General features: G+C 44.8%; 1 protein-coding gene across 4 annotated transcripts in view; it reads right to left on the bottom strand.

Annotated features, from left to right (window-relative positions):
• The window catches only part of LOC147425920 (histone deacetylase 19-like), a 35835-nt gene extending 23567 nt beyond the window's left edge, over positions 1-12268 (bottom strand). For 3 of the 4 annotated variants that reach the window (XM_086499186.1, XM_086499188.1, XM_086499189.1), the window contains exons 1-5: positions 12120-12268; positions 11342-11968; positions 10618-11058; positions 10291-10524; positions 9650-9774 (exon numbers count right to left, since the gene is read on the bottom strand). In XM_086499186.1, coding sequence (XP_086355312.1) covers positions 9650-9774; positions 10291-10524; positions 10618-11058; positions 11342-11866 — 1325 coding nt within the window. In that variant the 5' untranslated portion in view covers positions 11867-11968; positions 12120-12268. Of the gene's footprint in view, positions 1-9649; positions 9775-10290; positions 10525-10617; positions 11059-11341 lie in introns of all 4 variants that reach the window. The other variant, XM_086499187.1, reaches the window with a different exon arrangement.
• Between the last annotated feature and the right edge of the window lie 1543 nt (positions 12269-13811).

The following is a 13811-nucleotide window of genomic DNA, read 5'->3' as shown; positions in this document are numbered from 1 at the left end:
TGAATGGATGAAGTTCTCTGTAGCTCTGGCGTCAAAGAAAATAAGGGCTTTGAAGCCATTGACTTTGCCATATGCTCGACACAATTCGTTTGTACTCTCAAGGCGTATGTCATAACTATCAGGAACTAGTCCACTAACGGGTCTAGCTCTCTTGGCAAGAGGTGACCTTTGGGTTCTGTCGACCATTGGTGCGGGCGTCGGCTCCGCTGGCCTATCAGTGCGATGGGGACAACTAGAATGGTTATGCCCTGTTTGAAAGCATCCAAAGCATCGGCCTTCTTGTAGTAAGGTGTCTCGTTGTTGAGGCGTTAAACGAGGTCTTTGAGGTTGGTTTTCAAAAGACTCTCGAGAATTTATTTGTTGTCGCCGAGAGTTGTGGTTAGTGGCCGGAGGTTCCTCTGTGGTAAACTCTAGCTTTCCCTTCATTAGTTTGTAGCCGACCGCAGCATGGTCCATAAGCTCTTGCATGGTGGAAACTTGCTTGGAGAGACAATATTCCTGCAATGGTGATGGTAGTCCAATGGTGTATCGCTCGCATTGGGCCTCCCAAGGAACGATCCTAAAGGACACCAGAAGGTACACGTTGAGAAACCTTTGGTTATAGTCGTCCATGGTTTCAGTGGCAAGCATTTTCAAGTTGCCCCACTCTGCCAAAATCCGATAGAAGTCATGTAACTGCGTGCAAAAATTGTCTTCAAAGCGTGCCAGGTCCTTGGAGCATGGGGTTGTGTTGCAATTGAACTCCACCATTGCATAGCATTATCTTTAAGAAATCTCGCTCGAGAAATCTTGGATTCTTCTGTATAGTTCCCCAAAGCATAGATGTTGTCAAATTGTTATAGGAACTGCAATGCTTTCTTGCGATCTTTCACCCCGGAAAAAGTGAAAAATTTGACTGTTGTGCCGCCATCTTTGGGTTGGTTAGGTGCATATCCCGGGTATGGATAATAAGGGTATCCATATGGGCTCCAACCATGGGCTCCAACCATTGTAGCCTGGTGGCGATGGTGGTGGTGGAGGTGGGGGCAATGGCGGCGGCAAAGGCGGTTGCACTTGATCAAGGTCAGATGGCTGCACCATATCCCTGAAAACTCCCTCGATCGAACAGACGGTTGAGAAGGTTGCCGGTTGGAAGCTCTCGTACTTCCTGATGCCGGAGGAGGAGGTACCACCTGGGGCATCAGAGGGGGTAACATGTTCGAAAATTGTTGAAAACTTTGCAACATCGGAAGATTCTGCTGAGGATGCCGCAAAAGAATGTCGTGAATCTCGTTGAGCAGAAACTGAAAATATTATGTTGAATCCATGAATTCCATGTCTTGGGTTCTTTATGGCTTATGCCCTGTAAGACAGAGCGATGCAGACGGGAGCGCGCCCGATGCACAATGAAGTAAGGGTGGGAGTGGCTAATAAGTCCGGGATCGAGACCAAAAGATACTTCAAGTAAATTCCAATAGCTCTGTCTGCTCTTTTGTAGGACGGTATGCTTTCACAAAAGCACACGCCTAATGCTCTGATACCACTGTCACAAGACGGGCACCACGTGCCAATAGAAAAGAACAGACTGAACAAATTTTTAGCACTTTAATAACAACTGAACTGAGAGAGAGACAACTGAACTAAGAGAGAGAGAGAGAGAGAAATGATGCGCGACACGGAGTGGCGGAATTCCACCCCAGAGAGTATTGGCCCCAAACCTTGGCGCCTCTTTCGGTATTTCTTTATATTGCATCAACATAGTACAAGACGGTACTCCCTCACCAGGAAGCATGCCAGAGAATGAGCCCATGGCCTCATATTTAAAGGCCCTAGGCCTCAAAAGCAGTTTTACATAAAAAGCCTTCAAACTCAAAAGCATCTAGTCCAAAAGCAATGCCCAAAAGCTGCCAGCGTAATTTGCGAAAATTGTCACAAAGTGATGATGTGGCTACCGACAGCAAAAACCCTAATTTCTGCCAGAAACCCTAATTTCCTGCAAACCCTAATTTCTGCCAGAAACCCTAATTTGCAGAAACCCTAATTTCTGGAAACCCTAACCTTAACAGCTGGCTGAAACCCTAAAGTGGCTGGAAACCCTGATCTGGCGGCGGATATGCCACGTGGCAGCAGTACGGAATTTCCGAAATTTGCGGGATTGGAAAAAGCCCAGCTGAGCGACGCTATTGCAGCTTTTTGGCTACACAAATGGCCAAGGAGAGAGAGAGAGAGGATGATCTGCTTTATTTTTAATGAAAACCCTAAAAAGGGTTTGAGAGAGAAATAGATTTTGCTTTTGTTCTGAAGCTTTTGGGGTTCTGCTTTTGGGCATCCCTTGTAACCTTTAAATTAGTGGTTTAGGGCTCACTTCTCAGAGCATCTGGATGCAGAGTCTGAGAGTGAAACCCTAACCGCTCTTTGTACTCTCACATTGATTTTAATACATAAAGAAATACCGAAAGGAGCGCCAGTCTTTGGGGCCAATATCTCTAGGCACGGAACTCCGCCGGGCCAGTGCAAATCTATTGTGATCTGTGAATTGTTTTGAAGTGGTTATTTGGTGTTGTCGCCATTGATTCTTGACTTGAGTGTCCAAGTCTGTTACAGTGGTATCAGAGCACGGCCGATTCCTCTTCTACGAGAAATCCGATCCCCATTTTTTTTTCCGTGGCACCTATGGCTTCACGCAAGGATCAGTCGACTTCCTCTACATCTAGGGATGCGGGCAGGGATCACAACGAAGATTCCGGTAGAGAGTATGGCCCGCCTCGGCCTACTCAGGCGGAGCAAAGAGAGATGAAGCGTCGTCAATTGATCGGCGATGCAACAAAGATGATGCTCACTTTTGTGAAGGATCCGAAATTGGCAAAATATATGAGCGAGACTTCTTTTCAGGAAGTGCATGCGCAGTGGCAGAAAACCACTACACCACCCCTAAAACCTGCTCTCAAGAAACCTTCTAATCACAAACAATATACAAACAAGGAACTAGAAGAGGTGGTTGATGCACGGATTGCTCAGCTTTTTGATGCGCAAAAGAAAGCCAAAAAGCAGAAGAAAGGCACTGACTTCCCGAGTTATTTGGGTCGTCAGTCGACATTTGACAAAGCAAAGAAACAGAAGAAGCGTGTTCACTTTGAAGGAGTACCTACTTCTTCTTCTTCTTCTTCTTCTTCTTCTTACAGTTCTTCTAGCTCTTCAGATTCGAGCGAAGAAGACAGAAAAGGTAAAAAGCGAAGCAAGAAACAACGCTTCGGAAAGGGCAAGAAAAAGGCATCTCGCCCAGAGACTGACAGTTCTACTGAGGACTCGTCTACAGACAGCTCAGATTCCGATGACGGAAACTTTTATGCGAACAAGAAGAATTTTTACAAAGCCAACCAGTATGACTTTCTTGAAGATAAAAGCAAGAAACTCCGAGAGTTTAAGGAAGGTGGCCACTCGATCAAGTTTGATACTTTTTCAGGATACTCAGATGCTTTGAAGGCTTTGTCTTTTATACAGCAGTTTGACATCGCTTTCGCGGGAGGACGCTATTCAGAGCACTCCAAGATTCGGAGAGCTGCCTCTTACTTTAAGGGGAATGCTCGTACTTGGTGGTCCACTCTTTTTTTAAACAAGATTGCGCCAGTTAAATGGCTGAAATTTAAGAAGCTTTTTATTTCTTCTTGGTTGACGCAAGAATATGAACGAGATATACGAGCTGCTTGGAACCATCTTCGGATCACCAAGAAAGATACAATCAATGCTTATTGTGAAAGATTCTGGAGCTCTTTTCTACCCGCCTCTTCATTCAAGAAGATCTCGTTCAGAGAACAGATTGAGCGGTTCACCTTGGGTCTACCTACAGAGATCCGAGATCACTGCTTGGAGCAGAAGTCAGCTTCTATTCAAGAGTTGATGAGTCATGCGAAGCGAGGCTTTGCCATTCACTCTGGTAGTCTGACCTACCCCACAGATGAGGCCATGACACAACGAGCCGAACAAACTTCTGGGAATGAAAGTAGAAAGAAAAAGAGGAACACCCAGAAAAAGGATGCACGACCCAAGCTTACTCCTAAGAAGAGAGCTCGCTTCATGAGAGAGGGGAAGTGCTTTGGATGCGGGGAACATGGACATATCTCCGCGAAGTGCCCTAAAAAGGCACAGAAAGAACAGAATGATAAAGACGACGACAGGCCTGAGAGTTCGAGAGCAGCTGAGGAACGTGGCAGAAAAGGCAGATAGAAAAGCAAAACTGGTACCACATGGCGTGGGACCTGCACCGAATCAAATGAATGAAAGTACAAACTTTGCCGCTTTTGGGGCAAAGTGAAGGATCAGGAAGCTCTTTTGAAGGAGCCAAGGCCAACTTCTTTTCACTTGGAATTGGCGGCTCGATTTGGAATTACGCCCGACAGACTGAAGCCACAGCGGAGGTAGTTCGACTGGCACACGGACGGGATGTTGCCATTACACCAAGCATTGGCAAACTTCGTTTGCAATGACAGGGGTGTTTAGGGCACGCGAGTGACGTACTACTCGGAATCCCTTGGTACCACAAGAACTACGCCGTGGTTGACTACAGGGCCGAGAAAGCGACTTTGATAAATGAAGGGCTCGGAGAATTATACTTGATGAACTTCAGTTTCTTTACTCATTCTTTTGGGAGAGAACTCAACGATGGATAAAGGTTGAATATGTTCTGGCTATTTCCGCTATACATCATAGGAGCGTCGAGGAAATGGTCGATCAGTATGCCACAGATACAGATTTTGCATATATTTTCACACGGATACGGGATGGGGAGACAGTAGCAGGATACACCATTCGGGAAGGCTACTTGATGAGAAAAACCATGTTGTGCGTTACACAGCCGTTGAGAGAAAAGGTTATGACTGAATGCCACTGTCCACCTTCTACGGGTCACCGCGGCATTACTACCACCATGAAGGGGGTAGAGAGATACTTCTTTTGGCCGAGACTCAAAAAGGATGTGGAAGAATTTGTGCGTCGTTGCTTAGTATGCCAGAAGGTCAAATATGACAGGCATAAGGCCACAGGGATTGTTACAGCCTTTACCCATACCCACCCACCCCTGGGAAAGTATTGCAATGGATTTCATTTTTGATCTCCCGAGAACACATAATGGTCTCGATGATTTTCCGATAACATGGCATGTCTGCGACGATTGTCCCCGACAGAGACCCCAGATTTATGAGTTTGATTTGGAAGGCCATTTGGGAGAACATTGACACGCAGTTGCAGTTCTCGTCATCGTTCCACTTGCAGACTGACGGGCAATTTGAGATTGCCAATTCAGTGGTTTTAGATTTATTGAAGTCTTGTATCTCGGATCAGAAGACTCAATGGGAAAAGTACTTACCTTTGGTGGAATTTGCCTACAATAACACGATACACTCTTCGACGGGGAAGACGCCATTTGAGATTGTTGAAGGTGCTGCAAAGGTTCCACCCTTCCTAAGCACGAAAGATAAGATCTTTGAAGCGGATGAATATACGCGAGATTTGGATACTGCTTTTGCCAAGGTTCGCGAGACTTTGCAGAAGTCTCAAGAACGACAAAAAAAGGCAGCAGATCGCCATCGTCGCGACTTGAAATTGAAGGAGGATGATTGGGTGCTCTTACGTTTTGAGAAGGCACGCCTAAGAAAGAAAAAGGGAAAGGAGAGGCTTTTTCCAAAGCTTAGTATGCGATACTACGGACCTTCCCAGATCACCGAAAAGATAAATGATGTCTCCTTCCGATTGAAACTGCCAGATACTTGGAGGATTCACAATGCATTTCATGTGAGTCTCTTGAAACCTATTAAGGGTGATGTGCTTGATGATGGGGAGCCTGATGAGCAACCCGAAGTGGAAGAAAAGGAGGAGATCCTTGTTCCTGAACAGATTTTTGGCACATAAGGATACGAAGAATAAAGGTAAAGTCCGAAGGCGGTTCTTGGTTAAGTTCAAGAACTATCCTACATTTGATGCGAAGTGGATGGAGGAGGAGGACCTAGCAGATAATCCTCGGATTGTGGACTTTACCTCGATGCTTTTGGTTTAGCATAGTCTATTCCAAATGGAACCCAGAATTTAGCTTGGCCAGAGATCTGGTGCAGTGGGATGCACAAGAGGGGAGTCACTCCGCTCCTTTGTCAACAATTGCCTTGATTTTGATACTAAAGTCACTGATGTCTCTTTGAGCTTAAGGGATATCGAGAGCTGACAGTATTCTGCTGGATGACTTTATGAAATGGAATTCCTGATTATGATACTGATTTGTTCTTGAATTTTTTTAAGTGCAGGAACTGATAGACGAAATGACTGCAGCATTTTGGTCTGCTTGATCTCGAATAGACATGGTTGCAATATCAATCAGACGTCGATGAGGTCCCAATTGGACCTAGATGCCATTGCTAGCTACATTGCCGATAAATCATGCTCTAAGATCCGAATGAATGTTGAATGTCATGTGATGTCTTGTGATGTCTAGTGATGTCCTGTGATGTCGTGTGATGTGATTGTCGATTGGTACATGTGCTAGATGTGTGTTCCTAGTACGTAGGTACTAACAGTGAGTGTCTCCTAAGACGGTTTATGGCTTCTGTCAGTTTTGCAGGCATAATCGCGGTCGATTACAATGCTTTCAAGAGGGGGGATATGTCACAAAGTGATGACGTGGCTACCGACAGAGCAAAAACCCTAATTTTTGCAAACCCTAATTTTTGCGCAAAAACCCTAATTTCTGGAAACCCTAACCCTAACTGCTGGCTGAAACCCCAAAGTGGCTGGAAACCCTAATCTGGCAGCGGATATGCCATGTGGCAGCAATACGGAATTTGCGGAATTTGCGGGATTGGAAAAAGCCCAGCTGAGCGACGCTATTGCAGCTTTTTGGCTACGCAAATGGCCAAGGAAGGAGAGAGAGAGAGAGAGAGAGAGAGAGAGAGAGAGAGAGAGGATGATCTGATTTATTTTTAATGAAAACCCTAAAAAGGGTTTGAGAGAGAAATAGATTATGCTTTTGTTCTAAAGCTTTTGGGGCTCTGCTTTTGGGCATCCCTTGTAACCTTTAAATTAGTGGTTTAGGGCTCACTTCTCAGAGCATTTGGACACAAGAGTCTGAGAGTGAAACCCTAACCGCTCTTTGTACTCTGGCATTGATTTTAATACATAAAGAAATACCGAAAGGGGCGCCAATCTTTGCCGGGCCAGTGCAAATCTATTGTGATCTATGAATTGTTTTGAAGTGGTTATTTGGTGCTGTCGCGATTGATTCTTGACTTGGAGTATCCAAGTCTGTTACAAAAAGCCGTACAACCTGCCACGTCAACATGTCAGCGCAAAACGCGGAAATCAGTACGGCCTGCCACGTCAGCGCTGTCAACGTAATTTTCGGAGCGTCCGTACTGCTACCACGTCATCAGCTGCGCGCGCGTGTGGGTGGGTTTTGCTTTATTTTAATTTCTTTATGTCATTGGGGCCCAATCAGACAGAGTCTCCATGAGTTGGTAGGACTTCTTCTTCTGTTACTTGTTCTTCTTAGGGTTTAGGCCCCTCAGCCAGGATCTACAAGTTGGCTCCATTCTTCACGGCTTTGGCATATCACCAATTTGTGACAGTACACTTGCAAACAAACACTCAAAGATCATAACAAGAAAAACATTACCTTTGAAGTCTCGACGCTCAAAAGGCAACTCAGTTCTCGAAAACTTAAAAGACACTTCCCCGAGAGAGATCTCGTCGCAGAGAACATTCTCTTCCAATCCTACACACAGAAGAGGTGTGTTCCCAAGTTCCTTCTCGTAAATCAGCCCCGTCTACGACATTTATGGGCTGAAAAACAGAGAAAAACAGCAGCATGTCACGATGGAAACGCTTTCCATTGGCACTTCTTCGTGATGGAACTCGCCTACATAGTGTTGGCATCATCCGGTACACTTGGGGCGGGCAGCCATGGGCATCGCTGGTGGCATCATCTTCGCGGCTGAAATCTGCAGCAGCCCCTCCTCCTTGCTAGCGCTGGCCTTTTCTGTGCTCAAAGAGAGAGAGAGAGAGAGAGAGAGAGAGAGAGCTTGATTTATTGCTATTGGCAGTCGGCAGGAACAGAAGAGTCCCTCCCGGCGGGAATAGGGCAGTTTGGGGGGTGCCTAGGACTGAAGAGAGAGGATCACTTTGTGGCTGCCAGAAAAGAGGGGAGAGAGATCGTGGGTTTGCCAAAAAAGCCAGGGAGACGGTGGGCGCTTGTGTTTTGTTGCCAAATTTACCAGGTGGTTGCCCACTTATCAAGTGGGCGGCCAGCCTATTTTAAAAATGGTCTAAACCTCCCCAGAAACTCAATAAAACCTTATAAGCTGAAAAGCAATGCTTGCACAACACTTCTCAGGCGTCCCTGGACGCAACCACATGCACAGATGCAATGCAGACATCGACTTCCTCGCGGGAAAGCATCTGATGCTTTCCCAAAAAGCACCCGCTTTCACAGAAAGCATTTGTTTTTCCTCAAAGTTTCCTCTGAACCCATCTTCATTCAAGTGCTTGCTCATCCTTGTGCACAATTCTAACACTAATCGGAATTTCCTCCCAACTATGGAATATTACCTTTCCGATGCCCCTGTCACCCACCATGGGACAGGGGCATCAAGAATACCCATCACCTAGTCCTTTCCTACCGAACTTACAATACAATCTCCTTCGCAATGCTCTCTGTCACCCATCCTATGACACATCATAGATGTCCGTTCCCGGATGGTCGAATACTTCTTCCCGATGCTCCCTGTCACCCATCTGATGTGACACATCAGCAATACCCATTCCTCGTGACCTTACAGATATTCCCGTTCACAATGCTCGCGTCGTTATTCTAAATGATGCACTAGAAATATCTGTACTCGGATGTCTCCAGTGAGAAAAAACCCTCTCACTTATAAATCCAATAATTCATTTAGGATTATTTTTTTGTCAGATAAAGCCAATTTAGCAACATTGAAGTCTGAGAGGGATATATGTGCTCAAGTGTTGTATTCAGCTGTGATAACCTAAGAAGAAGAGTGATTTGTTATGCTTCGATGTTCCGAATATGACAAACACTGCCATGGCTCTGCATAGCTTATTCACAATGGTATGTTGCAACTTGCCCTTGCCTAACCATTTTTCATAACAAAATGGGTGAAGGAGACCTCAGATGCCTCCTCACCCAGGTCCCAGTGTGTGCTACACAATCTTTCTAACTATTACCCCTCTCCTAAATAACTATCATTTTTTGAGTCTCAGTACCAGAAAATACTGCCCATCCCATTTTTACAGCGCTATTCCCTCCAGAACACTTATAAGTGAGTCAAGATTAAGAATTTCAAAGCTCAACTTCCTCCTTTTCCTCTTGTGCTCACTGTTTACAGAGAGCCTTGACTAAATAACAAAAGCAGAAAAAACTTGGGCCTTTTTGAGGATGATACTTTCCAATAATAGCAATGAGTCATAAATTTCTTTCGTTTTTCCCAGCCTCCAAAACCAACACAAGAATACAAGCTTCTTTAGCTAACAAAATTAAAGCATAAATGCCCAAATACTCAATTAAGCACATCTAGTTTACAAGGCCTTAGCTTGTACTATGCTTAATTACAAAAGTGATAAACATGAACATGAAGCATCCCTTGGACCTATGCCAAGGAACAAGAAAACCAACCTTGTGTTATAGACACTTTCTCGATTCCTGTGAAGCTTTGGCTTTTGCTCCTCCGGATCTGATTCCGAAAGTTCTCCATTCCACAATCTACCTTTGGGCCGTGCATCATCATCCTCGTCTTCCTCCTGCAGATAAGAAGCGGAATACAAGTATGAAAAGTGGCATAAAATAAAAACTTGCTGAAACAGATACAAAGATGTGCAAATAAAATATGAGATGTCACTTGTACAGATGAACCCTGGAAATAACTTATACTCCCCTCATGCTCCAGTCATACAAATCTGCTAGATAGAGGCTGTGCAGAGATACAATTCCTGGAACCCTCCCTTCCTTGCAAGGTTAATAAATGCTTATAACATGTCGCATACCATGGGCAATGAGGTTACATTCAAACCCAACAAGAAACCATCATCAAACTATGGTGCCCAAACCGTAAGCCATATGAATAAGAGCCTTGCTTCTAAATGTCGCAGGTCATGAGACCCTTTGTAAAATTAGTTAGAATTAGTTAAGTTAAAATCTGACAAGAATGCATCGTCAAACTGAGGACCGCAAACTGTAAGCCCTATAAATGAGGGCCTTACCATCCTTCCTAAAGAGGAAACATATTATAATGCCATGAAATAAAACAAAGATGCTACCTGATCTGCTAATTCAGTTTCTGGGGGCCTCTCTTGAAATTGGACACTAGGAACTTGACGCAACTTTGAAAGGTTTTCCAGTAGCTTGTTTCTTATATTATCCAAAAAGTTCTTTTTATTCTGGTTCTCCATGTTGCTCGGAGTCACGTGCAAGGTGTAATCAGGGCCAAAGTATTCATAATATTCATTGTAGGGCATCTTGTCATCCAATTCCTCACCCACTGCTACAGCTGTCTGCACGACAAATATAAATTGCACCTTTGAAGGAAACACGTTCTTTATCAACACAATTGAGTGTTGCTCAAAAAAAGTGTAATTTCACCATACCTCGTAACACCAGCACCGCGCTACATTGCGAATGGTATAGCCTCCTCCTCCAAGTAGGAGTAAAGGAACATTGAAAGAACGCATGTAACGCACGCACTCTGCATGCCCCTTGATGGAAAGGTTAAAGCAGCCAAGCCGATCACCAGAAAGTGAGTCTGCTCCACATTGAAGGACAACTGCTCCAGGTTGATAAACCTCCATCACCTTGGAGATGATGGGCTTGAACAAAGACTGATAGCTTTGATCATCAATTCCATCATTCAAGGGCACATTCAAAGAGTAATACTTTCCAGTACCATGTCCAACATCCCTAAGATCACCGGTACCTGGAAAGTAATCCCCAAATTTGTGGAACGAAACTGTCATAACTCGATCTGTTGTGTAGAAAGCTTCTTCGACACCATCACCGTGATGAATGTCAATATCAATGTACAAGACACGCTGCAAGAGACAAAAACTAATGTTGGTAAATCACAACATGCTGCCTCTTTTCTCAACCACAATGATACACCAAATACAAACAAAGACAACATACAAACTTATCTGCAGGTACATTCCTTTAGCAATCAATTAAATGTATGCTCATAATTTTAAGTTAAAATCTTCATGAAATCTTGAAGTCCAATACAGAACTATTCAAGCCATTATAGGTGCCAGTAAAAATCCAAGTGAGAACACATACATGCCCTGCAGAAATAAGTGACAATGCCTAACAAGTGCATACCTCATGGTACTTGAGAAGCTCCAAGATAGCAAGAACAATGTCATTAACATAACAGAAACCTGAGGCCTCACATTTCTTTGCATGATGCAAACCACCGGCCCAATTAATAGCAATGTCTGCATGCTTGTGATTGAGCTGGACTGCCCCACCAACAGAGCCACCTGCATAAGTCTGGCAAAAAGAGTAGAGGCCATCAAACACAGGGCAGTCTTCTCCAACATTGAACCTCTTTAGCTGTCTTGTCTGTTCATGCTGGGTCTCAGGAGTAACTGACTTGAGAAAATTGATATAATCGTCTGCATGGAAGCGACACAAATCGTTCATACGAGCTTGTTGAGGCTTACGAATCTCCATCTTGGTATCAAGATTGTAATGTAATAAAAGCGAGTGTGTCATGCGAATGCGGTGGGGTTTCATGGGATGTCCCTGCCCATAGTAGTAGTTCCCCACATCTGAATCATAGAAGTAGGTGACCTTTTTCTTCTTGCCTTCCGGGCCAGCAGATAATGAATTTCCTCCCTCCATGTTCTTCAGCTGATAAACGCGTTCCTTTGTGCTATGGGTGGCCCTAAAACCACACTTCTATGTGATGCGAATTCAGCAGCGTCTCACGTTGAAGTTAAGACCCTGTTTGTCCACTCAAAAGCATTGGAAACGAAGAAAGCATTCAATTTGCAGCGAGCAAGAAACCCTCTTTTCTGTCAAGCATCTCGTACTGATGCATCGGCGTTAATCTCTGTCGTAAAAAAACATGCGAAGGGAGAGCCACGAGACATACCAGAGTAGAATGACGGACACAAAGAGAGCTGTTGCAACAAGCTTTGGAAGTAGACCGAGAGCCTCAACTATATGCTGTATCACTGACAGTTCCTCCTTCATGGCATCTTTTTATATATTGGTGAAATTATTACCAAGCCGACCCATTCATCTAAGTAAAACAAAATGTGCTTTTCCACAAAAGTCAAGGCACTTGAGCTCCAATGGGAGCAAAGCTAAGCGAAGTTCGCGGCACCAAACGGCGGGCCGCGGACTCGCATCCTCAAGTCCTCATCGAAATGGATATCTCGGTTGACCTATCGACAGCCATCGAAATCCTTAGAGACGACGACGGCGACTACCTAGAACAACCCCTTCACTACAAGTACCTCCCCACCACCTGCTTCCATTGCGAGGCAAAAGGCAAGAATTGCCCAGTCAAATTCCCTCCTCCCAGTCCCCTACCCATGCCCCTTCCCCGGCCCCTCGAGCTAACCTTGCTACAAGAGAAGGGATAACACTAGCCCTGTGAACCGCCAACCTAACTGCTACATCGTCCTTGCTTCCCTCCCCCTCTATGACGAGAGCGAAGTTTCTAAGTCAATAGCCTTAGATTCTGAGTCAATATCCTTGGAGTCTCAAGATGAAGAGCCTCTGCCGCTCTCCTTGGAAACCCAAGTGAACTAGAGTGCGTCGTTAGCTATGTTCCATTGAATTGAGATCAAATAAAATATTGGAAACTTAGAGAGAGAGAGAGAGGGAGAGAGAGAAGAGAGAGAGATTTCATGAAAGAGTGTTAGATTTTTTTACCTGAGAGTGTTTGGGATACCGATCGTCATGGTTCAGTGGTGTACCTCCACAAAAATTGGTTACTGATCGTAATGCTTCAGAGGGATACCTCGCCAAAAACCACAAGCAGTGTTTTGTCAAGCTCAATGTTCATGATCATACAAGATGTCAATGTTATTGATTGTTGTTCCATTTTTATGTTTCAAAAAAAAAAGAAAACATGCAAGTCTCCTTGCATGGGGGAGTTTGCACATTCTTCCCCAATTTTTATAATACAAGGGAACGTGCCATTCCCACGGCAGCGTGCAATTTTCACTTTGTTCATTAACTGTGTTCTCAGTGTCAAAAATCAAAAAATGATAATGCTTATTCACCGCGCGATTGAATGTCCATCGCCAATGGACTTCCTTGCATCAACAATGTTGGGCATCTCCTCACAATAGCACAAAAACTTCTTGAAGGGTATCCTCCCTGGGGTGTCATCTTTTGTAGTAAGTTAAGTGCAGGATTGGCGACGCGCCTCGTTTTTTCGCTGGCCAGGTTTAGTGCGCCTCGAGATCCCGCCCACCAGCCCCCATAGTCGATCTCATTACCCCTCCCCGCATTAAATATAGGTGTCACTTAGTGTCAAGGCTCTGCTCGCTGGTTTCAGACGGCTGGAGAGAGAGAGAGAGAGAGAGAGAGAGAGAGAGAGAGAAACTACCTGTCGTTGGGCTGCTTGGTGACTACTGGCTGTATCGCTCCGCTGGTTGTTGGTTGCTTCGTTACTCGTGAAGACTGGCGGGGATTTAAAAAGCTAGCTTGTAAAAATAGTGGGGAGAGCAGCCACGCGGGTTAACGAGAAGGCACACATTTTACATATAGATCAAACCACCACCAAGCATGAAATTGTACTCCCAACAAACGTTGACTAGCAATCATATCG

Source organism: Adiantum capillus-veneris, chromosome 24, assembly GCF_014529385.1.
Source record: "Adiantum capillus-veneris isolate H3 chromosome 24, ASM1452938v2, whole genome shotgun sequence".
NCBI classification, from domain to species: domain Eukaryota; kingdom Viridiplantae; phylum Streptophyta; class Polypodiopsida; order Polypodiales; family Pteridaceae; genus Adiantum; species Adiantum capillus-veneris.
This window is presented reverse-complemented; position numbering and strand designations above follow the sequence as displayed.